This window comes from Syngnathus typhle, linkage group LG14, assembly GCF_033458585.1.
Source record: "Syngnathus typhle isolate RoL2023-S1 ecotype Sweden linkage group LG14, RoL_Styp_1.0, whole genome shotgun sequence".
Taxonomy (NCBI): Eukaryota; Metazoa; Chordata; class Actinopteri; order Syngnathiformes; family Syngnathidae; genus Syngnathus; species Syngnathus typhle.
In genome coordinates this window covers 3,201,621-3,227,058 of record NC_083751.1, presented here as the reverse complement: position 1 = coordinate 3,227,058, position 25,438 = coordinate 3,201,621, and the positions used below count along the sequence as shown (strand labels likewise).

General features: G+C 43.0%; 2 protein-coding genes across 5 annotated transcripts; both read right to left on the bottom strand.

Annotated features, from left to right (window-relative positions):
• Nucleotides 1-1,246: 1,246 nt before the first annotated feature.
• LOC133166787 (protein-glutamine gamma-glutamyltransferase K-like) lies at nucleotides 1,247-15,855 on the bottom strand. 3 transcript variants are annotated; one of them, XM_061297059.1, is made up of 15 exons: nucleotides 15,803-15,855; nucleotides 15,598-15,669; nucleotides 12,139-12,413; nucleotides 11,473-11,664; nucleotides 7,062-7,313; nucleotides 6,366-6,484; nucleotides 5,930-6,037; nucleotides 5,555-5,732; nucleotides 5,204-5,342; nucleotides 4,714-4,906; nucleotides 4,285-4,438; nucleotides 3,893-4,177; nucleotides 3,323-3,483; nucleotides 3,098-3,234; nucleotides 1,247-2,998 (listed from the first exon to the last, which is right to left on the bottom strand). In XM_061297059.1, exons 1-15 carry the CDS (start codon nucleotides 15,838-15,840, stop codon nucleotides 2,839-2,841), a joined length of 2,463 nt encoding a protein of 820 aa, XP_061153043.1. In that variant the 5' UTR covers nucleotides 15,841-15,855; the 3' UTR covers nucleotides 1,247-2,838. The 3 variants fall into 3 exon arrangements, with proteins under 3 accessions (XP_061153043.1, XP_061153045.1, XP_061153044.1); XM_061297061.1 differs by lacking the exons at nucleotides 15,598-15,669; nucleotides 15,803-15,855 and adding exons at nucleotides 13,270-13,403; nucleotides 15,297-15,452; XM_061297060.1 differs by lacking the exons at nucleotides 15,598-15,669; nucleotides 15,803-15,855 and adding an exon at nucleotides 15,297-15,453.
• Nucleotides 15,856-16,430: 575 nt separating this feature from the next.
• On the bottom strand, nucleotides 16,431-25,284 carry rabggta (Rab geranylgeranyltransferase subunit alpha). 2 transcript variants are annotated; one of them, XM_061297063.1, is made up of 17 exons: nucleotides 25,168-25,284; nucleotides 24,847-24,883; nucleotides 24,603-24,713; nucleotides 24,319-24,505; nucleotides 24,062-24,249; nucleotides 23,564-23,797; nucleotides 22,562-22,645; nucleotides 22,359-22,441; nucleotides 22,173-22,268; nucleotides 21,552-21,657; nucleotides 21,149-21,200; nucleotides 20,969-21,057; nucleotides 20,091-20,179; nucleotides 19,882-19,998; nucleotides 19,695-19,808; nucleotides 19,483-19,570; nucleotides 16,431-17,566 (listed from the first exon to the last, which is right to left on the bottom strand). In XM_061297063.1, the coding sequence occupies exons 4-17, from the start codon at nucleotides 24,456-24,458 to the stop codon at nucleotides 17,418-17,420; spliced, it is 1,629 nt and encodes a 542-aa protein (XP_061153047.1). In that variant the 5' UTR covers nucleotides 24,459-24,505; nucleotides 24,603-24,713; nucleotides 24,847-24,883; nucleotides 25,168-25,284; the 3' UTR covers nucleotides 16,431-17,417. The 2 variants fall into 2 exon arrangements, with proteins under 2 accessions (XP_061153047.1, XP_061153046.1); XM_061297062.1 differs by having other exon boundaries at nucleotides 24,319-24,443.
• Nucleotides 25,285-25,438: the final 154 nt, after the last annotated feature.

The following is a 25,438-nucleotide window of genomic DNA, read 5'->3' as shown; positions in this document are numbered from 1 at the left end:
ATGTCTGAACCTAGCGTAATAGTGCTAAAGCTATCAAATAAATGTCAATAAAAATGCTACGTTTGTAGCATTTAGCCTACAAGTACGTTGGTAGTTGCCGGTCAAAATATTTGACTCCACATTGGCAATTTCAGGTTTTGGACTTGTTTTTGGTGGATACAAAAGAAATCAATTTAAAATTCCACAAAAGTGGAATCAGTGAGGAATAAAAAGAGGTCATCAAGCTCATCTGGTTTGAAATACGATTGGCACGCTGGCCTCAGTTCAAAGAACGCGTTGTTCACATCAGATGAGCTGGGATGTTCAGTGTTTCAGCTGAGAATCGGCTTAAGAAAGAGCGGAACATGTATGACGGGGTGAGTCGTAATGACAGGCGAGTAGGTTTTTTTCTTTTTTGGAAAGATTTCCTGAGGCGAACTGACAATGATGCACAAAACAGCGCGGGGAAGGTGGGAAGGGATCAGTGTCACTCGCGAAAAGTTTGGACATCGCGAAACATTTTGATGTGCCAGAAGTTGGAGATGTCGACGCCTGTCATTTCCGTAAGGGAAAGACAGCAAAGGGAGGGAAGATCTTAATAAATAAGTAATGTGACAAGAGTTTGATAGTGCAACTCATTTTGGATACAAGCTCAAATGACCCAGTTGCATTTCAATCAATAAATGACTAATATCTGTTAAACTACGAGAGCCGCTAGCATTTTTTAGTTTAATTAAAATGATCGGATAGTTATCAGGTGCTTGCTAGTGGCCCTCAGGAACCAGATTTTGACACTTGTCTTAAATACAAAATAGAATTTCAATTTTGACACAGATATACTTCCATAGTTTCCTTAATATGTGTCATCAGAATAATTGTTACTTGTCCCAAAACGGCAAAATTCATTAGCCAGCGTTGGTGTTGCATAACGCGCGAGAAAGCCCTCTACAACATTGAGACGGATTATGTAAAACGCTGAGACGCCAGAGAGTCGACGGCTTCGTAATCGCCGTGTCAGACACGCAACGGTGAGCCGGCTGTACATTACTGCATTCCATTACTTCTGCCACCAAGTCAAACTTTTTCCCTGACATTTAGCGGGAATTAGGTGTGGCGGTGCGCAACCAAGCCGGGACTTCCTTTAGGTACCAGTGTCAGGAAGACAAGGAGGCCTGTTCATTAATGAACTCAAAGGTTAATGTGAATTCCGGACCCAGACAGCACACAAATTCAACTTGCACACTGAAAATGGACTCACTGAACACACTTGGTAGATAGTCAGCATGAGGAATTTGTGTTTATCACACAGCAGGGATCTAATTGCAAAAGGAACGGATAGTAAAAATATCATATTAGTGATATTAGCTGGATTGTGATTCAAGCGGTATCATGATACGAGTCATATTGATATTAGCGGATTTGTGATTCTAGATATTTTATAATGGTACTAGCTCGTTTTTTGGCCCTGGTCTAGGTTGAATCGTGACACTAGATGAATAGTGATACTAGCTGTATCCTAAAACAAGCTTCTCCTTGATACTGTCAGTATCGTGATACTAGCACATTGGTGATACGAACTGATGCTATGTGTATTGTGATGCTAGCTTATTTTGGTGTAATTTGATGAAGCAGAAACGATCGTAGCTGTACCCTGATATTGGCTGTATCGTGATACCAGATGATATCTGTCTGTTACAGTTGTGTTGATAGTAGCTGATGTGTGGTACTAAATATATCATGATACTAGCTGTAGTTATTAAGACGTAGTTTTTGTTCCTTTCTTGAGGTTTTATAATGGATATTGCATCCATACAAGTGATTTATAACCAGTCTGTGGCTAAATTGGAATTTGGATGGATGGATGGATATGACATGAGCTAGTGAGCATAAAAGATGGTATTTATGAGCATCTATTTAAATACACAAACATCAATGGATGAGAAAATGACCTTTCGGAGAAGGATAATATTTGCAGCAGGATGGTGCAATATTGCTATCTTGAAATCTTATGGAAGAAATAAAGGAGGATTAAAGCTAACTTCCCTCATTGACTTCCAAATGAATTCATATTGAAAATGTTTGGCTGCTTTTAAAATGTAGCATGCATTTGGTCAAGCTATTAGATGCATAAACAGCACGTCCGCCCTTCATTAACGGGGGCGATCTGGTCACGACGTGAGGCGTCAACAAAGGCCGATAAAATTCAAAATCAAGGTCACGCTAAGCTTTTTTTTTTTTCCCTCGCTTTTCCAATAACATCCAACTCTCTTCCGCTGAACCTTGACCAAATGTGTTTAACATTAAGCGAGTGTTAAGAAAATGCACAGATGCAAGAATAAATAAACTGTTTGAATTTAGATTCGGTACAAACTCTCATCCTGATAGCGAAGAATAATACATTCATAACACGAGTTCACTCTTCGCATGAGGAGTACATCTCGCCCACATTAGCGTGTTTTTTGAAAGTTTGCTCTCAGCTCACACGATTTAAAAATCAACTATACGGCTTTGATGCAAATTAGCAAAAATTGCCATATGGTGAAATTCAGTCTACGATGTTCCGGGCTCGAGAACCTCCGGGCTCGAAATTTACTAACCACTGCATTGCCCTTGAGAGTGTAAAAAGTCATTTCAACCTAACGGTGCCCAAAACCGCACTGTCAAGGACGACAAGTTATAGTTGTTCATTATTTTGGAGCCCGACTCCAACTTCCATTTTGACTTTGAGTCTTTTCCGAGGAGAACTCCAACATTTGCCCGGAGGCTTTTACATTCCTTTGCTCTGGCCACAATGTCAGACTTTAGATCAAGTTTGACTAAGTGCTTTTCTTGATCCTTTCAAGGGCAAAGGTCATCCCCCTATAGCGCGCCATAGTTCCTTTGGTGCACAGTGACGTCGGTCACGCCGTGTACCTGCGTGAGCTGCCGGCAGTGCAAAGACGCGAGTAATTTCCTGGGCCCGGCAAGCGTGGGCACCAAGTGCTCAGTCAGGGAGACGGTGGCTAGGCTTCCGATATCTCTGAAGGGAGGGGAGGGACGGAAATGACAGTTACAAAAAAAAAGTGTGTGTGAGTGTGTGCGTGTGTGTGTCTGGAGGGCACGATGTTTTTCCGCTCACCCGTAATGAATTTTCCGAGCGGTGGCAAGGCCCAGTCCCTCCACGTGGAACATGACCGACTTCAGCACCTGAGGGAGAGGATTAGTGAAGGAAATATCCACTGCCATCTTCTCCCCGACGACAGCCTTCCCGATGGGCTGACGCAAAAAAAAATAAAAATAATAAGGCACACTTCACATAGCAATCGGAAAAGTCACAAGGATTTCATTTTTCTCATTGTCTTACTGTTAAGAGCAGGTCTGGAGTCCTGAGTCTGAAACTGAACTGAGTGGCGAGGACCTGCTGCGTCTCTTTGACTCGGCCGGATAGCGTCAACATGAGTGCGGCCTGGTCCACCAGTTGGTCCTTGTAGTCTTTGTACTCCAGCGTCCATTCCAAAACCTCCACTAAAAAAGACACATACCGTATTTATGTATAAAAAAAAAGGCAATCACACAAGTGACTGACAGCGGTGCTGATTGGTCCTGCCATTTGATATATTGTGTGCTGTGCTCAAAAGCAACCGAGGCAGGCGGCGGATTGCCAAGACTGATAAAATTGTGGCAGACCCATCAGCGTCCTTCAAGGTTTAAATGTGTTGGAAGCAGCGGAAGCTCGTAAACAATAAACAGACTCTTTATTGAAAAGAGAGCGCTCAATGTCAAATTGTATAGCGAAAAACGAAACTTTAATAAACACATCAGTCAGAAAGAGGAATAAGAGGAGACTCAAAACAAAGATTGTGGAGTCGGACAATTCAGAGTTGATAAATTGTCCTCTCGGCAAAATGGAAAAGATGGCGTCAAGGGCACTCACCCGCAGCAGGCAGCAGGTCCAGATCGGTGTGCGCCGTCTTGACGGTGGCCTTGTGAACGCCCGTGTAGTACATGACGGCCACCTGGCTATGCAGGACCACGCGGCGGTGTTCGGCGCTGCCGTTTTGCAGCGTGACTGTCAGCTGGGCGTCTCGGCCCATTTGGGGGCCGTCGCCCTCCATGGTCACCTTAATGAGGACGTCCTCCACCTCGGCCGACGTGTACGCGTCCGCCTTGGAACCGAAGCGACACGCCGTCTCCACGGCGATGCGCTCCGCCGCTGTACCTGAACGGATAAAACAGTTCTAATACTTTCGATTGCGAAAAATGTGTTTTTCATTTACAAGCCTGTCAAGCAGATAACGTGAACGTTTACGATGAAGCCGGCGATACCTTCGGGATGCTTGTAAAGATGTGTGATGTCGCTACGTTGTTCCGAGCCGACGGCCTTGGTGCTGATGAGGTGGCCCACGACCTTCTTCTCGCTATGTATTTTGGAGAAGGTTCCGTCCGGGTTCCTCTGCCAATAGATTTTATCGCTGTTCACCTGAGGGGAGCGCGACAGAAAGAGAGCTCAGAACAGATGCCGAGTGTCACTTTTGACAAGCGCCATCTGGCTGAGTGTTGACACACGTTACACACGCTGTCAACGCTCAGACGGCCTTGTGCTCTGGGTTTGGCACTCGCTGCTCCTCGCTGAGATTTTCTGTCCAGCACTCGTAAGGATTTGATTCCTAGGGTTACCCTTGAGCAAAAACCCGAGCCGCCCTCCTCAATGCTGGATTTGGCAAGATACGAATAAATGACATCATCTCGACTGACCTCGGCAAAGACGAACTGAGCGTCGTGTTTGAGGAACACCTGGCCGCTACGGATGGCGGCGAGGGAGGCGGGGCCGCAGCGGAAGGTGCCCTGACTGGTCTCTTGGGGCGTGGCGTCCAGCGCTTGCCAGCCGCCCATTCCCGGGGGCAAGTCGTGACGAGCCATCCAGCAGTCGTTCCACACGTGGAAGTTCCTGCAGGGAGCACACGTCGCAATCATGTTATGCCGAAAACATCGTGACAACAGTGAAGCTGCCATCAAAATAAAAATAAATATATTTTAAATATTATATTTAATATTTACATTTAATATAATTATTATATTTTAACAATTTAATATTGAATAAATATGAAATAAATCCCTTGGGGTGTGAAAGTCAGTCCGAACCACCTAAATGACATTCAGCAATCCATATTTGTAGGATTTATTTATTATTGAGGCTCACTTGTCACGACGGGTAAAAAGCGTAATATTGGACGAGCGCACACACCAGACGGAGTCCGAATTCAGATGAGCCAAGGGCTGTAGGTTCTCGTCCAGGTACACATCTGTTGTCAAGGAGACGTCCGTGTCATGGGCTGAGCTGTAATTGGTCACCGTTCGGCTGGGAATACCCAAGCACCTCAACACTGCATACAAAGGCACATTTTTTATTTTTTTTTAAAGATAACACCACTTACTGGAGGGAAAAAATGATTATCAATTAAAAAAAAAGCTAAATAAATAGATTAAAATGTAATAAAAAATATTGAGTTTAATTGGTTACGACTTAAATCACTTAAATCAGCCACTCTAACCAATTTTTATTTTTGCATATTATTATTATTATTTTTTTATCTACCTGTGGTGACAATCCCGGCAAAAATCCAACACTGGCCATATTTGACAGGGGTGCCGTTGTTTTTGTGGTACTGCGTCAGTATTTCCATACTTCCGCTCCAGACAGTCGGACATGTCCCTTGAGTGTAATTCCCTGACCAGTTTCCCTCCACAACACCTTGGTCATCGCGAGAGTTGATCTAGAGTAGATGACAGCAAAGACCCAAAGAAATCATTTGGGGTTGAAGGGGACTTATGCCTCTCGCACTCCTGAAAAATAAGGAAAAGTGTGGGCAGCCTAAGGGCCGCCACATACTGAGATGATGTGGCGGAACTCCTCAGGTTGCGTGTGTGTGTGTGTGTGTGTGTGTGTTCTGCCACAAACCCAATTTCTCACCATGCCTGACACGACTCGCACCACATTGACAGGGTCGCCCCACCCTGATGGAGGAGTTCCACTCTTGTCCAGGACAAAGAGACACGCTTCCAGGATCCCGTTGTCAAACTGAAAATCAAAAGAAGCGCCACAAAACGTCAACGTGCGCTGTAAATTATTGATCACAGACACTAGCGGAGCAAGAGGGGCGCCGCGGGGGCACTGGCTCCTCTGAAATATATGTGGACCCCCTGGATGCCAAGCAAGATAATTGAAGAATTACTTTTTTTTTTATATATATATTTTTTTTAATTAAAAAAATAAAATGAAAAAATAAATGCAAATAAATAAATACATGAATAAACACATAAATAAATAAATGCAGATAAATTTAAAAAAGAAATAAATAAATACATAAATGCAAATAAATAAATAAAAAATGTGGTCGCAGTCTCACCTGTCCGTAGTCCCACGTTCGGACAGCAATTTGGTCCTGCGTGCCGTAGTAGATTCGCCCCACGTCGTTGAGGATGTACTCCTGACGCTCGTCTTCATCGTCCATGAACACCGCATCCACTGGCATCGGGTAAATACAAGCAAAAAAAAAAAGAAAAAAAATCTCTCAATCTCAGAGTTACCTTCTAGTCAAATTCAGAAGGGCTTACAGTGATGTGAAAAGAAGCATTTAGTTGTTCAATTTCACACTTGATTAGAACGAGCAGGCACTTCAGAAGACTATTTGTAAACAAGTGATTAAAAAGTCATCGCTTGAAAAGTCATTCCAAGGCACTTTATCCCAAGCACAAAGTCTTCAGCTGGCATCCATATGCTTGGAACGCTGTGCACAACAAGCACAACCATATGCTGAGCATTCTGCACACTAAACAAGCGTGCTATTATCATTGTTTGATTGTGCTCCAGGGTCCACCTTGCATCTGTTTTTTATTGGTTATTTTTCTATCGGATAATGTTTTATTGGTCCAGTTTCCCCATCATACAATGATGTATTAGGAGGGCTCACAGACCACCAGAGCTCCCTGAACCTGAATTTGAAAACCGCTGACTGCAGTGTAGACGCCTGGACAGAAACCCAACAGGGACACAAATCTAATACCGTTGGAGATTGTTAGGTGTTTTATTTTTATATATTTACCGTCACACCAGGGGTTGAACAGCACATAGATGTCATTGGCCGGGTCGTGCTCGGAAACAGTATGTCCACCCGGACACTCGGTTTCCACCTGGAGGCGATAGCGGCCCACGGCGGCGGCGGCCGAGGAATTGACAGACAGCTTCATCCTGGCGCCGTCGCATTCCACAAGGGCGGCCTGCCAGTGGTTGTCCTGCAGCTCGTCCACCAGGGGGATAATGACGTGGGTTCCTTTTGACACTGTCGGCAAAGGCCCTGAGGGGGGAAAGCAGAAGCGGGCGGATGTGAACGCGTCTCGCTATGCCACAGAGATCAGCAAGTATATTTATTCTGCTGCCACACCTGAATTCCTACTTTGACGGGTTTTCTTGGACGAGACCGAGAAGGGGAAGGGAAATAAACCGTTGCTATGCCGATGATGACAAACACTCATAACGCATTCTTATATTGAAGGAGACTTTTTGGCCTTTTTCACAATTAAAAATCAACAATTGTTCAGCCCGACTTAAGTCAACTGGTGTTTTTCTTGATAGCGCCATGACAGCACAACACATGCCGTATTAGCAATTCTGCCTCTACTTTAATAAATAAACTTGAATACTCCATTTTGATGGACACCATCTCGTTGGGATTTATTATTAAGTACTGAGGCAATGCCGTGATGTAAATAAAACACAGCACTGCATCACAATGATACTTGAACGTACTTTGATCCATCGCATTGTGGAATTTGTGCATCTTTAGAAATTGAGAAATCATTTGGAAATGATTTGAGATAGGAGTGTTCAAAAAAGGAATGACACTTGTATCTCGAGGTAGTATCAAGAGACAAGCGTCTTTGGGTTTTTGAAAAGCGCTATACAAATTTAATGAATTATTATTATTATTATATGAAATATGGAATGGATATGGAAGTGTGACTTGGAAAACAAAATTCTACTCGCTCAGTCATACGCAAACACGCGCACACACCAAACGGTCATTTGATCTCAGCTGCCGCCTCATTCTAAAAAAAGCAATGATTGCACGTACGGTCATTTGCTGTTGTGCTAGATGCCCGGAAGGATACGCTTACTTAACAGCTCCATAAATTGGGCTACATTATTTGCAGGATGACACGTGCTGCACTTGCTAATAAGAAGCAAGAAGGTAGCGGTAAAGGAAAACAAATAACCTCCAACATTTATCTTGCAAGCACGTATCATTAAGCCCAAAATAATGAAGTTATTGGTCGTTGGGTATCTTTGAGCTGGAAACGGCACAAAGACGTGTCTTGTTTTCAAACTCAGTCAGCTGCAGTCCTATTTATTTATTTTTTGCAGAGGATAAAGAATATATATACCTGTCAGTATTGTAATGTCCGTTGCATTAAGCTAGCAGGGGCTTCAACATTTGGGGCTTCTTTGTTATGCTATTTATCAGAAGCTGATGCTAATCTGAGCTAAACCTTTTGGCTTTGGCTTCATAGTAGTCCAGTTGTCACTTGGAAAGTGGCCGATTGTCACTGGGCCGAGCTGCCAATTAGAAGCACAACAAACTCAGCATCGGAGCGGTAATCCGCAAATGAATCACAAATCACATTTTGGGGAACTGAGCTGCCCAAAAAATAATAACCGTGTAGCTAAGTGCGATTTCCCTCTTGATGGCTAGGCAGGCACTCCAGAGTGCCAACTATTTGCAAGCGGCAGAAGAAAAGTCCGTTTTCCATCTTAATATCCTTTTTCATATACTGTATATGAAGTGTTCTACAGTCCATTAATGCTTCACGTGAGACTACTCGGCTCAAATTGCGGGATTTGATGCTGTGTTTTCAAGAGCTCCCGTTTGATTTCTCTCACCACCGCTTAGTGTTAATGCGCCCACGTAATAAAATCTAATGATGCTGATTATGAGGAAAATACAACTTGTGCTAGTGGAAAGATGTTCTTTGAAATGGTTAACATCCAGCTTCAGTTGCTTTTGTACATTCATCTCATTAGTGAGATGCATGTTCTTTGAAATGGTTAACATCCAGCTTCAGTTGCTTGTGTATATTTATCTCGTTAGTGAGATGCCGTTTTACGGCTACTATGCCAAAGCAAAACAATTCTGATACAAAAACAGTGAAAAATTGTCTTACCAGTAAAGACAAAGAGCAAATTAGTAAATGGCCTTCAGGCTGGATTTCAAGGAAAGCCAATAAACGGCCCCATGAAAAGCTCTTTATTGGCGATCAGGATGAGCTTTCTTATTATTTATCAGGGTAATTTGCTTCTGGCACAACAAAATTGCTGAGGAGACAACTACAATCATTATGATACAAGAGGCAGCATAGAGTACAATCCCATAAAAGAAGCAATCTACTATTTTGTCCCACCCTAAGAAAGATGTTCCAAGCGACAAAGCAGATGACTAGTGTTTAAATATGCGGTGAATAGAAAATATGAACTAGGCACTAAAATAAAATGTAAAAATAACTTATTGCTATTTCTCCACATCGGTTACAATTCGCAGCACTTGCTTTCAATCCCGCAACAGGTGACGGAGTGAGAATAGCGCAATTGTCAAAGCGAGCTGCAATTTGCATACTTTCACACCATGTGGAGTTTCCTCTTTTTTTAGCGCTTTAAAGTTACAGCTTAAGATCTCGCCACTTGGAAATTGCACGAGCCACCCAAGTCGAATGGAATGGTTTCAAACGATTGAATTTCATTCAAATATGAGAAAAGTCAGCACGGTTGTTGTTTTGAACGTCGCTCTTTGTGCTCGACTTCACGCAAAGACATCAGCAGTCAAACGCCATTCACATGTCGCCAGTCCCATTAGTTGCCAGCTGGATGCGTCTTTGTGCTGTCACATCAAACGGGCCGGGACAGTGGAAAATGTGGCCTTCAATAGTAATCCTCTTTTCATCCCCCACAAAAACAAGAAAGAGGCTAATTACCTCCACTGAGTAGGACGCACTGAATTGATTCATTTGGGCTTTTATATAGAAACCTGGATTGCCCATGGACGTTCCCGCTTATCTTTGGCTTGAAACCATCAATCAATAAAGTGATGGCCATTATAGATGAATAAAAAAAATATCTTTAAAAAAATAAACCGCCAATAAACCGAATAATGGTTTTTTTTCCCCATGCAAAAAATGTAAATTATTTTTTTTATTTATTATAAAAAAAGCATTCATTTATTTTACCCTTAATTTTATTTTATTTATTTATTCATTTTGCCTCAATTCAATGGATCCTGTGCTTCTTCAATTATCAATTATGTCAATTATGTCAATTATGGCATAGGGTGAGTCTATTTGTATGGCACCATTCACACCTAGAAAAAAGGCTTTACAGAGGAAACTGAAAAATAATAATTGCCTTGTTGGAGGTTTAGTTAAACCCTGGTACATTTCATGGGCTCGATTCATCATGGCTTCCAAATATGGATGCACGGAAACTACAGTTAAGTCCCGCAGTCAAGCGTCACAAGAAGCACTAATTGCTGGATGTAGACGGGCTCCTGTCGCGGCATCTCCAGTCCAAAGTACGAGTAGGGTAAACAGGAGGCTCTCACTGTGTCTGTGGCAAGCACGAGGGCGGATTGTCACTCGGAGGGATTTCTCAGGAGCCAGCGCTCGGCATCGGCTCGCCTTCTGAAGCATAGCAACCGAGAGCGGTTGCCATAGCAATACTAGCCCAAAAATTCCCCCTCCCAAATTCACCCTTCCTCCCATCGCTCTCTTGTTTTTTTTTTTCTAGTCAATCTCCCGCCCCATCACGCAGAAAAATTGCAGCAACACGTACTTATTTCATCCGCCAAATCCGAAACATGGTGGCGTTCCGGGCCGATTTAACATCTGCCATTTTTAGACAAGAAGGCGGAGGGGCAATTCTCACACGTGGAATTCGAAATCACAGTCGTGCCTCAGGAGAGGATGTGGACGCTGATAGGAATGAACAAAGTTTAAAAAGAAATTAAACTGTACTATAGTGGATTTTTCACTTATCTGTATTTAACGTTTAATGCTAGCCATTGGCATGCTACCGATTAGCATCAATAGTCGTGGGGTTGAACTCCTAAAGCAACGGAAGGAGCAACGTCGTTTGAAGACAAATATCAGAGGCACATATTCTTTATCCTCATTGATCAAACGTGTGATATCATTGCAGCTTACTAACTCATTGAGAACAGTGAAGATGAACATATATACTGCCCCCTGGTGGCCAAGTAAAAAACAATGAAAGGGAGCATCCATAAATCATGCCGGACAAACTTTTCCTCCAGTCCAGAAATAAAGTATTTGACTTTTTCTACCTGATATTGATGAAAATGAATTACTATGCAATATTAATTATTGCTGTTCACTCAACTTTGAATTAACCGCGGTGTCAGTGTAAATCAAACTTGCCACTTCTGGATTGAACACAAAGACTTGACTAACCCGTTTTGAGTTCCAGATGAAGTTTGTCAGTGGCGGGTCGGAACGGTCGTGATAGCGTGAGCCACATGTGGAACGTCTGCCCTCTGCGGATGATGAAGTCGTCGGATTGGTAGAGGTGCGTGTGGTGCGCCAGGCGCTCGCCTCCCGTTTTGCTCTTCATCAGGTCGATTGATTTTACCTTGAGGGGCAGCTCTGCGGAAGCCGAGCACACAGACAGATTAGAGTTGAGCTGAGATTTTCAACCCCTGAAAGATCAGGTGTGCTGCGGGGAAGAAGATCCACTTTCATATAATTGGTCCATTTATTCATCCAACTATGCAGAGCGACGGATAAGGATGAATAAATCCTCTTCCGCTACATGGCAGAAGGCACAATCAATCCATAGATGCCACACGATGGTTCAAAGCTTCACAATTCCCTTAAACATGGTTCCTCGGGACAAAGATGTCACAAGCACTACTTTTGTTTGAATGAAACTCAATTTAACTGTCTGCTGCAGGGCTCTGTTCCAGGCCCACACTACTTTTTGGAACATTTTCTTTTGTCGGTGTGCCATGAGATTTTCAAAACGCAAAAGAGTATGGCTTTGATGAATGAAGGTTGGGAGTAGAGTGACAGCAGACAGACAATGGACAATAATGTGAGCATGCCAGGTGCGCCGTGTACCTCCGAGCTCGCTATCGCCGGGCACAGGCGTCCCCCCGTGGTCCATGCCTTCTTCCAGACCCGTCACTAGCGTGTTGGTGATGTCGTCGTCGTCGTTGGTGGTCTCGAGGCAGCAGCCCATGCGGCGCAGCCACCGCTGGCAGCCATTCTCTTTGGCCTTCTCGTTGGACTCCTTCATGCCCTCCTCGGGGTTCTCGTCAACGGCGGTGAGAGTCATGCTCGGGAATCGACCCACGGCGGACATGTTTCGAAAAGAGCGCGTCTCCATGGGCATCCTGAGAAAAAAAATTGCTGTGAAATCAATTTCATTTCATGCTCATTTATTGTTATGTGCACATTAATGTGGCCGAAAACCTGTCCAACACAAGTGTGATTGTATAAGTATGCACACCCTCTGATAACTGTTCAGAATCACCCATCATCATATTCAATGTTAAGTCATGAAGCAGAATCTGTAGGGGGGAAAAAATGTGTTATGGTTCCAGAAAAGTGGAAATATTTGGCCATAACTCTATAATTCACAAACACGAAAAGAGGACCACCCCTACAGTGAAGTACGCGGGTGGCGGCATCATGCTTTCGGGCTGTTTTTTTTTTTCAGATAGAACTTGAGACTTGGCGGAAGGAATTATGGAAGGTTAAAAAGAAAACCTTCAGGCTTCTGCTGCGGGGGAAAAAAAAAGCAAAAAGTCAGCAGGGGCCTTTCGATCATCTTAACTTTAAGGCACTTTAAAAGGTGGCAGGTGCGCCAATTCCCATTTGATATTACATTGCTAGTTATAACAGTGTGTGCATACTTGTGCAACACCATCATGTCAATTTATTTTTACATCCCCTATCGAACGTTTTTAGTCTGAATCATTTATTGCTGTTTACTTCCTTTTTTGTGGTCCACTTGAAATGTACATGGAAATACAACCCCTGCTCGCCCAAACAAAACAATAGTCATTAAATCCTAATTAGAGCTGCAGTGTTAATCCAGCCTTAAATTAAACGTTCAACGCCACCAGTGATTGATCTTACAGCCCGGCTTGCTCGTGCCAGCCACTGTCGACTCCAATCCGCCTCTTAAGCCTTCTTATTAAAACACCATTCAGATGTAGCTATATCGCATCATTAGCGATGACTCACTTTTAATTAGCACTATCATCCGTTTGTTTCCTGACAGCCCTGCTTCCACCTCCTCCTCTTCATCCCCATCGCACTAAAATCCGCCTGCTGCTCTCGCGAGGGGGGGGGAGAAGAATGTATCCTTGAACCGTAACCTGGGGTGTTAAAACAGAAATTATGAACGGGTTTAAATAGGATTGGGGGGAAAAAAATGAGCAGAAAAGCTTTTGTCATAGCAGTTTTATACTAATTACGTCCTTTTGTCTGCTTATTAAAGTAATCTTCTGGTCTCTCCGGTCTTGTTCTGTGACAATATTGTAACAATACACCCACTGTGCACCTATTTTTTTTTTTAATGTGTCTTGATTCAATTAGAGAAAATATTTCATTTCATTGTCTCTGCCCGTACAATAACTTTTTGGTTGACTGTATATGAGATATGCAAAATGAATGGATGGATAGTAAATAAATAAATGAATAGTTTGTGTCATGATTTCAAGCATTTATTGTTTTCTGTTGCCAAAACTATTAACGGCAGGGGCATAAATAATGGTGGAACAAATAATTTGATGTAAAAGAATTATTTTTTTTGCAGCAGCAGATTTGTGCATGTGGCGCATGCTATAAATAAATAAATAAATAAATAGACCCAAATAAGATTTTTTTTTGCATAGAACGCTTTGTATTATTCCTGTATTCAAATGCCAATCCCTCACCAGCAGTGACGCTTTGAAGAATAAAGCTCAGCGCCGACAATGGGCTTTGCGCTGCATTCATATGAAAATGGAATCCAGACAATGATTGGGGGACAACCAGATAGACAGCAGAGAAAACACCTCCTTGAAACTGGAGTGCGTCACTCTGCTAGCGCCTGGCTCCGTGCCCTTTAATGCGCCCCAAAAATGCACAACAACCCGATGAACAGCCGAGATATGCTCGCTTGATGCAAAGTTGGTATCGGGGATGGCTTGAGGAGAAAAATGTGACCTTGTCTCATTCATCCATTTCACATTCCACAAAAAGCAGCATAGCTGTTTTCTCCCTTTACCCTCACACACTAAATAGAAAATGGAATCCACCCTTGGCACCTGCCCCCGGCGCCAAAATGCGGGCGGATTTAGTGGTACATGCAGTGATGATCCATGTTGGGGAGATTACAGCCTGCACAGGCCCAGACCCACAAAAAAAAAAAAAATAACAGTCTAATGCGACAGCTTATTCGTAAAAAATGTTGGTGTAGCACAGCTACAGGTTTCCTGCGCCTTAACTGATCACAGAACAGATTGCATCACCCGGTACACAACATTCCTCCCAACCAGACACCTCGAGCTGAGAAAATCTCGTGAATGAAGCTCATCCAACAAATAAAAACAACACAACCCCTCCCCCGCGATGTCAGATCCAACATGGCTTCCTGCGGGAGGATGCTACAGATGCAAGAAGGCCCACTCGTGAACCGTTTTCGCCTGCAGGCTGCTTGTTGTTGAGGAGCTGCTGCCACAAACAAAAGGCAACATTCAACTTTTGGGAATGTTGCACTTTGAGGCTTATAAAGATGACACAATGTGCTTGTTGTGTGCCCCTGGTGGATTTAATTCAACGCAGCCATGCTAGCAAACTATACAAAGTGGAATGTCTTAAAAAGTGGAAGTACGACTCCAAATGTGTCTTTGGTTTAAGAAAAACAAATCAATAATTTGTCATATTTTGGGGGGGGAAGTGCCATATCAGCGAATTGTCTTTCCAAAAAATGACTGATGTGTATGACAAGACCATAAAAAACACATTATGCCATAAAACTACAGCTTGAATTTGTTCTTGCCGCGGCTCTGTCTGAAGAGCCAGCAAGAGGCTCGTCAATTACGACTGCAAGACTCCTATTTGTTTCTTCTCCCCGTGATTCACCGAAGCAACGGCTCAGCACGGCCATCGAAACAGCAAACGCGGTGAAATATGCTGCTGAGAAAGTAAGTTTGCATGCAAGTCATCACCAGAAGGCCCGACAGCTCCCACAAACCACAAACAAAAGTTAGCAGAGAGCGACTCACTCAAGTCAGCGGCAGACGAATTGGGACACAAAAAAAAGGAGGTTGAGCGGAGGAGGAAGGAGAAGAAAAAGAAATTGCCTTTCTTTTCCCGAAGGCTTTGCAGTGGTTCTTGAGACTAGTTGCATGTTCACACCTCTTTAAAGTAGTGCTCAGACGCCGAAGGCACACCTCTCTTCCTCCACACCCACACAGGCATTTCAATATTACTTTTGGCCAACTTCCCAAATGTCATTTTAAATGTCAGATTATTTTATTTTTGTTGCTCACTGGGTAGATTTTTTATGATGACATCATTCATTACCTTAAGGTGCCGTCTTTGCTCAATGTCTCGTGGCACGACGGGACATCTGAGGAGGAGGTGGTGGTCGAGATGCTACGTAATCGGAGAGAAATGATGCATTAGATGACCGGTTCATATTTCATTTGAACTGACAGGTTAAGTGGATTTTTAGTAAGTTAACTGTGAAGTCTGGATAGGAAAAATAGAATAATATAAAATTACTCACCCGGTGAAGACGACTGGGGAGGGGGTAAAGGATGGCATTTGCAGGAAGTGGTGTTTTGTAAGCAGGTGGGAAAAAAAAATGCAGTTCGAAAATAAAAAATTGAGAAATAGCTTTTTGGGGGTGGAATCGTCATCATTGTTGCAAGTTGTGTTAAGTCGGAGGATTAAATTTCTGTAGGTTTAAATATATTTGTCAACTTTGCAAATGCATACTTATACATATAGACTTTTGTTATATTTCAAAACACAAAATTAAAAATGTTCTAAAATCATTTCCCCTGCAGAAACACAAGGAAATGCTAAATTTTGTTTGCCATTTTACAATTTTTTTTTTTTTTTAACTCAAAAAATAAATATGCAGTACCATAACCATTTTAGCTGCTACCAAAATAAAAAAAAATAAAAAATAGGATTGAGGTGTGACTCTGCCAACACATTCCAGTTGCGTCATTTAATCTTTTTGTTGTTTCTTGTGTAACATTGTGTGTTATTCCGGTAGGCGCAGCACAAAGAATTTTAAAAAGTGGTGGAATTCCAGCGAGCTGAGTCAGCCAACACTCCCTTCTGTTAAGAAAACACCTGAGAGTGTCATTGACATTCATTGATAAAACACAAAAGAAGCTTTGACGTTGAAGGCAACAGTGACACACTTTAATGTTTTGTGAGGCCTGGGTGCGTCACTTGACAAGTACAGGAAAAGTTTTGCACCAGAAATACACAACACGTGACAAGTTGGAAACCTCCCCATTGTCACTTATAAGCCGCGGCTGTTAAAGCAACAATAAGAAATGTGCGGATATAATTTGTTTTGTCTTGGTATCGGGGTGCTGGATTGCTAGTTTTTGAGCAATTGGCGCTAACATTACAGTTAAAAATAGTGTTGTGATTTTAGGTTGCCGATTGAAGTGACCAATTGCTAAGCACGGTTCAGCTGTATTGAATTTTAAGTAAAAAAAAAATTGCATTTAAGCTGGTTTGCTTTGAAACATTTCGCCACAATTTGTAGTGAGGCTCTGAGTGCGAAACTGAATGCTGAGTGTTGATATTCAAAGTGCATGATAAATTAACCGCATTCATTTTGATAAATATTTACACCGACAGCGTTTTAATCTTGGGAATGATGTCAAATTTTTTTTTTTTTTTTTTAGGGGGCTAGATCTCAGCGAGCTTTGCTCACATGGTCGCACCACATTGGGTGAGTTCCATCATGTTTCTTGCTGTTGCTTTAAGTGACTTAAAAGCATATAAAATGGGATGGCGCTGATCCATCCACACACTGTCAATTTGTTCCATTATTGGCACTGTTGCAGCATGCATTTGGACTCGGAGGTATTAATAGACCTTCATTCACACATTTTGACCCAAAACTAACAGTGATGACTCATGCACACGCGCACACACACGGACGACACATTTTTTTCATTGCAGGTGTTTTGATATCTGCCTTCATTCCGACGAGTGGGGGCTGTTTGGATCACATTTCTACCAAACAAGTGGGAGTGACAGCGCAGTTGGGAAGAAAAAAAAAAAAAGATCCACTCACTCCTTCGCACACCAGCCGGCAGCGACGGCGGCATCATCCTTGAGTGACGGTCGCAACTCCCACCGTCGGCACATCAGAGCAGGAGACAGGCCAAGGAAGGCAGGAGCTCCGCCAGATGCGACTCGGCGTCGGCGTTCTGAGCGACGGGGTTGCCGCGGAGATCGAGATGCCGCAGCTTGGGGCAGGTGGCGAGCGGTCGGAGCGCTGCCAGCGTGGAGAGGTCTGGAACGTGTGGGGTCAAAGATCAAGACTTTTGTTTTGTTTACCTGAGATGTGAATACGCCGACACACGGTCAATAATACCAAATAGAGAGAGGAAATAGAGCTTTCACAAATTCATCAAACGTCATCCAAGGATAATAAAGCAATCTTGTAGAATGCACGTTTCAATTCTCGGAACGGCGGATTTGAGGATTTAAGTGTCATTCTTGAGGGAAAATAATGACTTCATTTTAGAAAATCCAATTTAAGGCTTATTCAAAAATAGTAACATGAATTATAACTTGAACAATGTCTCAAAACCTTCACACATCACCTCGATTTTTTTTTTATTGGGCCAGCCAAAGACCCGACCTAGATTTTACTGATCAACACGAAAGCGTGTAATCATGCCCCGTGACCGACATGGAACGGGAAGGCAGCCATTTTGATTTGAAGCGGCCCGGTTGGCTGAATTCCTACAAGGTCACAAAGTTTGGACCGAGTTCATTACTGCCGACTTCATTTCCATCATTAAAAAAAAAATAAAGACGCTATTTCAACATCGGTGTGCTGACTCACTATAGTTGACGTCTTTACACGGTGAGGCTGTCCAAACAAAGAAAAACAAAGACAGGGTAAATGCCTCCTAACCTTCAGAACTCATTAATAGCTGCGGAGATTAAAGTGAGAAATGAAGAGGAGGGGGAAGCTGCCGTGGTGACTTAATGGAGTCTGTTTGTTTGTTTGTTTGTTTGTTTTGTGAAATAGCTAAATTAGCTGTGGACATCCAAATGATTAGCAATTAAAAAAAGAAAGTCAACATTGATTTGGAATGGAACAAATCAAGGAAGACTTAGGAGTAACAGTGTGTAAAAAAAGAGCACTGTTGTATATATTTACACTGTTTTGGCTGCTAATTGCGTGGCAAATAAACCACTCTGTTATTTTTATTTATTGATTTTTTTTTTTATGGTCGCTCTCTGCACACTGTCAGATGCTCCCGCCTGCTTTCCCAGCAGACACGCTCGGGCCCGATTCGCACATTTCTTGAGTCACCGCCAACTGTGCGCGGAGATTAAATATAACATTCGGCACCCGTAATGCCGTTGAAGTTCCCTAGAGCGTAATGATAACATGTAAACAGAACATCGCACACTCTCGGGATTATTTACCGAGGTTGACTTTACCGCTTGTAATGCAACTTTGGCTTAAAGAAGAAAAAAAAGTTGTTAATTTGGGCAAAGAATTAACAAATTGGCGGCGGTAGCTCAGTCTGGGAAGATTTAACCGAGCGTTGCAAGGTCAATTTTAATGGCAGATGGACAATCTGGTAATTAGGACTGACATTGCTTTTTCTGTGTAAAGACAATTTCCCTTATGGGCTCAATAAAGCACAATAAAAAAAAAGGGAATAGGACCCAGTGGAGTGAAGACTGGCCAAATCATCGTGTCCGACTGGCTTACTTAATTCTCTCTGCCGGCGCTAATTAGCATTTCCAAGTAGCTGTTGCAGGCCTGAAACTTTTTTTTTTTCAGCTGCAGGATCTGCTTCACTTGCAGACGGACTGTAACTGTACGAAAAAAAATGGCTTATTCGCTGCCCGTGTGACAGCATGACACTGTTAAAAATTAGTTAGGAACCCCAAGTAGGGTTCCGGTTGGAGTAGCACGATTTGGTTGAGGAAGGACATGCAAAATGTGCTTATAGTGTGGCTGCAAGAGGAGCGGTACCACATCGAATTAACAAGTAGGCCACCCATCACTCAATTTCAACTTAAGCTTTATGAAAATATATTAGGAAATTAATGAGGCCGGCCGCAAGAGATAGCATGTTTGGATAAATAAATTAAATGATGGGGGGGAAAGAAATGATAAATGGAGCGCCACAAGCGCCCTCTAGTGGCAAATTAAGGCAAATACTGCAGCAAGAAGGATACTGTTGTTCTTCAGGCGGAGCTCCTCCAGTTTAGGTAGGCGGTAGACTCCTTCCAAATTCTCTATCGAGTTGTTATCAGCCTCTAACACCTAAAAAATATCGAGAGCAGGTAGTGCATTGGGACATATTGCAAAGCACACACAAGAGAACAAACACCAGCAAATAGAACAAGGGCAAAAATTGCATTTACCGCTTTTTTTTTTTTTTTCTCACCTCCAGGCACTGTAACATGGAGAAGTGAGCGGGAATGCGCCGTAGCTGGTTTGAGGAAAAATTGATGTGAGTGACAAGGAGCAGCTGGTCCAAATGGCACAAGGTGGTCAGGTTCTGTTAGATGTGGGGGAAAATAGTCAGAAATGACTCCGTGAGGGGTGGGCGAGAGAGGATTGAGTGCGCAAACCTTGTTGGAGACGCTGAAGACGCGCACTTCGGCATACTCCATCTTCAAAATGGTGTTTTCAATCAAACATTTGCTGCACAGGTCGCTGTAATAGGCCGTCCGCATGGAGTCCACTTCCTGAGGGAGGGAGAGCTAATGAGCGTGTTGCCTGTGAATACATCTCCGCTTAATGGGATGGACACCAAATTTCTGCTGCTGCTGCTGCTTACTTTGAGAGTTTGGAAATGGGCGAGCGTCTCCTTTTCGTAGCCAAGGGGGTCGAGAGCCCTCATCAGTAGGATAATGGTCAGCAGGCACCCTGCGGAGAAAAACACACATAACCTCCGGAAATCAACACCAAAGGTCAAGAAATATTCATAACTATGATCCCGAAATATATTACTGTCAAACATGACCGCAAAAAAAAAACTAGTAATGATTTTAGAAAGCAAATGCTCAGTAGTCGGTCTTATTTCAGGATGTCCAATTTTTGGCACACCCTGTGAGACTGACAGCAGCTGCTATCAATGATACAACCTCTGCCAAGGTTCTAATACAAAACACACACACACACAAAGACAATTAAACACAACCGCAGCCAGTTTTGAAATGAACCAAAAGCCACTTGTTACTTGGCCAGAGACCAGTGGCAAGACCTTTGCCCTCTTCCGAGAGAGGCGGTCCACTCTAGAGGGTCCGGGGGTTGAGCCAGCACATCTGCAACAAAACCTGATATCGCAAGCAAAAAGTGGATTATTTTTTTTTATTGTAATATATATCGTTTATTTTTATTTTATGATCTGATATGATGACGTCTGTCACTAGCCCGAATAGCGAAAATGTTGGCGAGTTCAAACGTTTCTTCAAATCCCACTTCCAACCCGAGGTGCTATTATTCAAGTGTCGGAATATATTTATCTGTACTGTGTGAGTTCACCTGATTGAAAAGTGCACCCTTGCCGCAAGGTGCTTCCAAAAACGTATTATTTCTTAATCGCTCCGACCAGCAGCGGCGACGCGACCGTAGCGAGCAGCAAATAAGGCTTCTCGCTCCGTGAAACACACACGCGCACACGCGCTGACAGAAATTGCATAAAAAAGCACTTACACTTATTGAGCGGCTCTAGTTCGAGCAGTTGGTTACATGATTGGAGCTCAGCTTGCAACACGGAACTCTTCTCCACAGAGAGCTCACTCCTGTGGAGCGAAAAAAAAAAAAACTTTTATATTCTAATAAGAGTTCCAAGAAGGGGAAAAGGGACACTTTCGATATCTTGCAAATCATGACCTGAAGAGCTCCTGATCAGTGGCAGAATCGCGGCACCAGCTCTCATTTCGACCTGAGGAAGGAAACACTTTTAAAATATGACTGAGCAAGGACCTTGGATTCATTTTGTTTCAATACGCCTGTTTTTCAAACCCATAGCAGCGGCGAGTTATTAATTCTTGCGTAATCAAAGATACCGATACCAAGTACCGATACCGCTGGTACTTTAGAAAGGGACAACAATGACGATCCCAATTTAGCAAGTTAGAATTGCATAAAATTAAACACAATTTTCCATTCTTCTTTTTCTAATATGGCTTACTGTCCTTCCACTTGGGCTAACTATGCGACACTCGCTCTCGGCGCGGATCCATTGGAATCATTTTGCCCCCAAAGGGATGAACGAACACAATGAGAGCCCGACCGGTGTAAAGGGCGCAGTCTCGACGAGAGGCTTTCTCGGACCAGTGCACCGCCAGATTGTGTTCGTTAGCGATGTCGCTGATGGATCCCGGGGGAAGTTGGCATATCTGAGACATGGTTAAGAAGCTTAAACACAAGGGGGGGAATAAATGGAGTTGAAAAAGTAAGGATAACTGAAAGCAATTGATCATGGGAGTACCAAAGGTCCCACTGCGTGAGTGTGCATACTAACACACCTTGTTAACAGCAACAGCGATCAATTTATTTTTGTCGTATTTGAAGCCACTAATGGGAGGCACACTAAGCGTTGATAAATCAAGCATTCTCAATCACATAGTCCCTCCAAGGATTGTCGTCTCTGACTATTTGCTTATTAGTAGGCTTAAGAGGGAACTTTTCCTCATCAATCTGGCCTATGGAGGTGGGTTTCTTTTCCCAATAGGACTTTCCTGCCCAAAACAAAGCGAGAAGATCTTTCTGGCCCATGGCTAGCAATTTACTTGCATCTCTGGTTTGACAATCTAGTCAAAATTTGGTGACCGGTATAATTAGCGATTATTTTGATGACAATTAATTGCTGATTGTAACGGCAATTCATTTGAGTTTGGACACAAAAGGATACCCAGACAGGACTATGTTTGAATCGTGGGTGGACGCTCTTCCAGTCCACTTTCAGCGGCTGACCGTCCAGGAACAGCAGTAGGCCAACGGACTGCACCTGCATGATTGAATACGAGGCCCAGAAAAAGTAAACATACTATAAAGAAGAAGAAGAAGAAAAAAAAAAAAACAGAGGCTCATGACTCACCTGGACTGGCCTCGAAAAGGCAACAGCCACCCTCTCGTCATCCCGGCTAATGAAAACACAACTTATCATCTCTTCACGCTCGGCTGTCATGCAAAAAGAAAGATGCATGCATCAAGGTGGGCCCGTCACTGAGTTAGAAGACAATATTGGACTGTGCTAAACATACACACACGAGCGCATTTTAAACACGCACTTAAACACACCTCTGCCAAGCAGCCAGCGATAGTAGAACCAAGCACTCTGGTCGTTGGGGTCGGTGAAGAAAGCGTTCTGCACAAGCTCATATTCTGAAAAAGGGGGTGAAGAAAACACTGAAATGATTGCAAAGTCGCATTAAAAATATCAACATGTCAATTTTTTAAAAAATTATAATTTTACTAATAATTCAACTACCGTATTTTCCGGCCTATAAGGCGCACCGGACTATAAGGCGCACCTTCAATGGATGGCCCATTTTAAAACTTTATCCTTATATAAGGCGCACCGGACTATAAGGCGCACCATTAATGCATCATGTCAGATTTTTAATCCAAATCAAATCATTCTCCATTTTATCTTTTTTATTTCAACTTCAGACGGAACAAATTACTTTATAATCATAAAATAATGATCCATAGTCTTTTTGATTGATGATTCATAGTCTTCAGTGGGCCACTTATGATTGATTTCATGACACAATTATTCTGGCCAGTTTAAATTTAGGAATTTGGTCCATATATAAGGCGCACCGGACTATAAGGCGCACTGTTGGTTTTTGAGAAAATTTTAGGTTTTTAGGTGCGCCTTATAGGGCGGAAAATACGGTAATCTTACTAATTGGAGTGTTTTTACTTTATTAAAATGGAAGACTTCCAAAATGGCCCATCTTTCCTTTTTTTTCTCACTCAACTTCTCGTATAAACTCTTAATACCGTCAATTATAAACACGAGGCGGGGGAGTCAATTACTTTAGACTTGTTCTCTTTTGGCCTTGCTCCAGTGGTGCGAATAGTGGAGAATTACAGTAGGGCATTACGGTCCCCGTCACTTTCTTTAATGACATGCATCGTTTGTTCGCCACAGAATAAATCCGCGCTTACTCATTTTGAATTGTGTGGGTGGAAAAATATTAGTCAGCAACATTCTGTTGCGACATCACTCAATTTATAGACTCAGACTGCCCCCTGTGGGTGGGTGCTGTGTAATACCGTCTGCAGCGGGTATACCTTTGAGCAATTGCTCCTCACAGACGCGATGGGAGTGCGACTGCGGCGAGGAGTCCGGAGGGGGGGCCGATTCGGGAGATTGCGGGTGCAGCAGCGGCAACAGGGTACTGCGGTAATGCCAGCTGGAGTAGTTGGAAAAGTTGGAACCGATGAGACGATCGGTGAACTCCAACTCCTTTCCAACGGGGACGGCGGATTTCTTCACAACCATCCGGCGGTAATCCCAGCAGTGAACTGGCGGAAACAGCCAAACGTGGGCATGATGAGTGCGGACAAGCGCAGGGCTCTTCACTCAGTAAATTTCAAGACAGCACTGAAACTACAAAAATTCCACGATAACCCAACATCTTATTTATGTTGTCCTATTTTCGGTGACCGACAGATTTTTTTTTCGGACCCTCCCCAAGAGGAGTGCGAATTAATCCGAATAGGACCACCTCTGCTTGAATTTGAGCCAGGAGAAATCCTGCAAGCGTAAAAGGATCTTCTGTCACTCACAGTTGCGGTCATCCAGGCCGAGGCAGCGGTCGCACAGGCTCAACTCTCGGGCCCAGTCCATTTGAGGCGCCCGTTCCGAGACCCAGCTTCGGTGGTGCCAGCTTCCGTATGACTTTGGGTTGACTTTCAGGCAAGACTCTAGAAAAGACAGCTCAGCCTGGTACATCTTTTGCACTTCACTCTCGTCCCTGAAAGCACAAGTCAATCAAATATGTTAAATCACCTCACGGGGCATAGACAATGGTGGATAAACTCACTTGATGGTCTCCTGGTGCATGAGGATCTCCCTTCTGTAATTCCAAAGGGTTGCAAAATCGGGGTTTGATGATAGCAGCTGCTGGGTCAATTGGATGGCTTCTTCATCGCAAATGCCGTCCTTCCTCTGCCATGACAACATTTTAGCATATTGGTTTAGTATTGCCCGTGATAAATTCCAGACCCACACTATAAAAAGACAAAAGCTCCATTAAACATTTATGTAAACATTTCCATGATATATTTCGGATTTGTACAAGACACAAGTTCCATAACAAACAAGCACCTTGGTAAAACAGGCATCTCGTGTTGTCGTGTATATCTTCAATTTCTTCTCCCGTTCCTTTTTTTTCTCCTCCTCTTGCTGGGCGGTGGATTTTATCTTCACTCGACCGTGCTGTCAACAATGAAATGGATAAGAAAGGATGTCACACTTATTCATTTATTGGGTGGGACTTATTTAAAAAAGTCTACATACGTTATATGCAAATAAAAAAGAGGAGGCATTGACATAAAGATGTATCACTCACCATCTTTTACGGTTTAAGAAGAAGACTTTGCCAGTATCTGTATGCAATGCCATATAAAGACAGATATTTAAAACTGTTACATGTATCGAGCACACGTAAAGGCGACATTAGAACGGAATTACAAGTCGACCTGCGCATCTGTGTAATGTGACACAATTAACAAAGTGAATGATTTGATTTATCAATTTGAGTTTGCCTCCCAGTGAACATTAGGCAGATCATTCACAAAAATTATCAGCACACCAACTAAAAACAGAATGCTGTTTAGATGAATTGTAAAACAGTGAGACGTCAAATTAGGTAAGCCACACAAATACGCACCTTGTCTTTAGCTTGTCGTCTTGTGAATATTTTAAAAAGAAATATGTTTTATGAGAGTCATCGGCGATGTATTGCTTACTTCCGTCTCATAAAAATGACGTCACAGCCACGCCTTTCACAGTACTTTGCTGCCCTCTAGTGGAGGGGATGAATGATCAATTGTAATACTCGACCTGCTCAAGTAAAACAAACACTTTATAATACCCAAAAATATATTTCAACGTCAATCCTGTATCAAATTTCCGGTGGAAAGTGGGACGAGAAAGTGTAT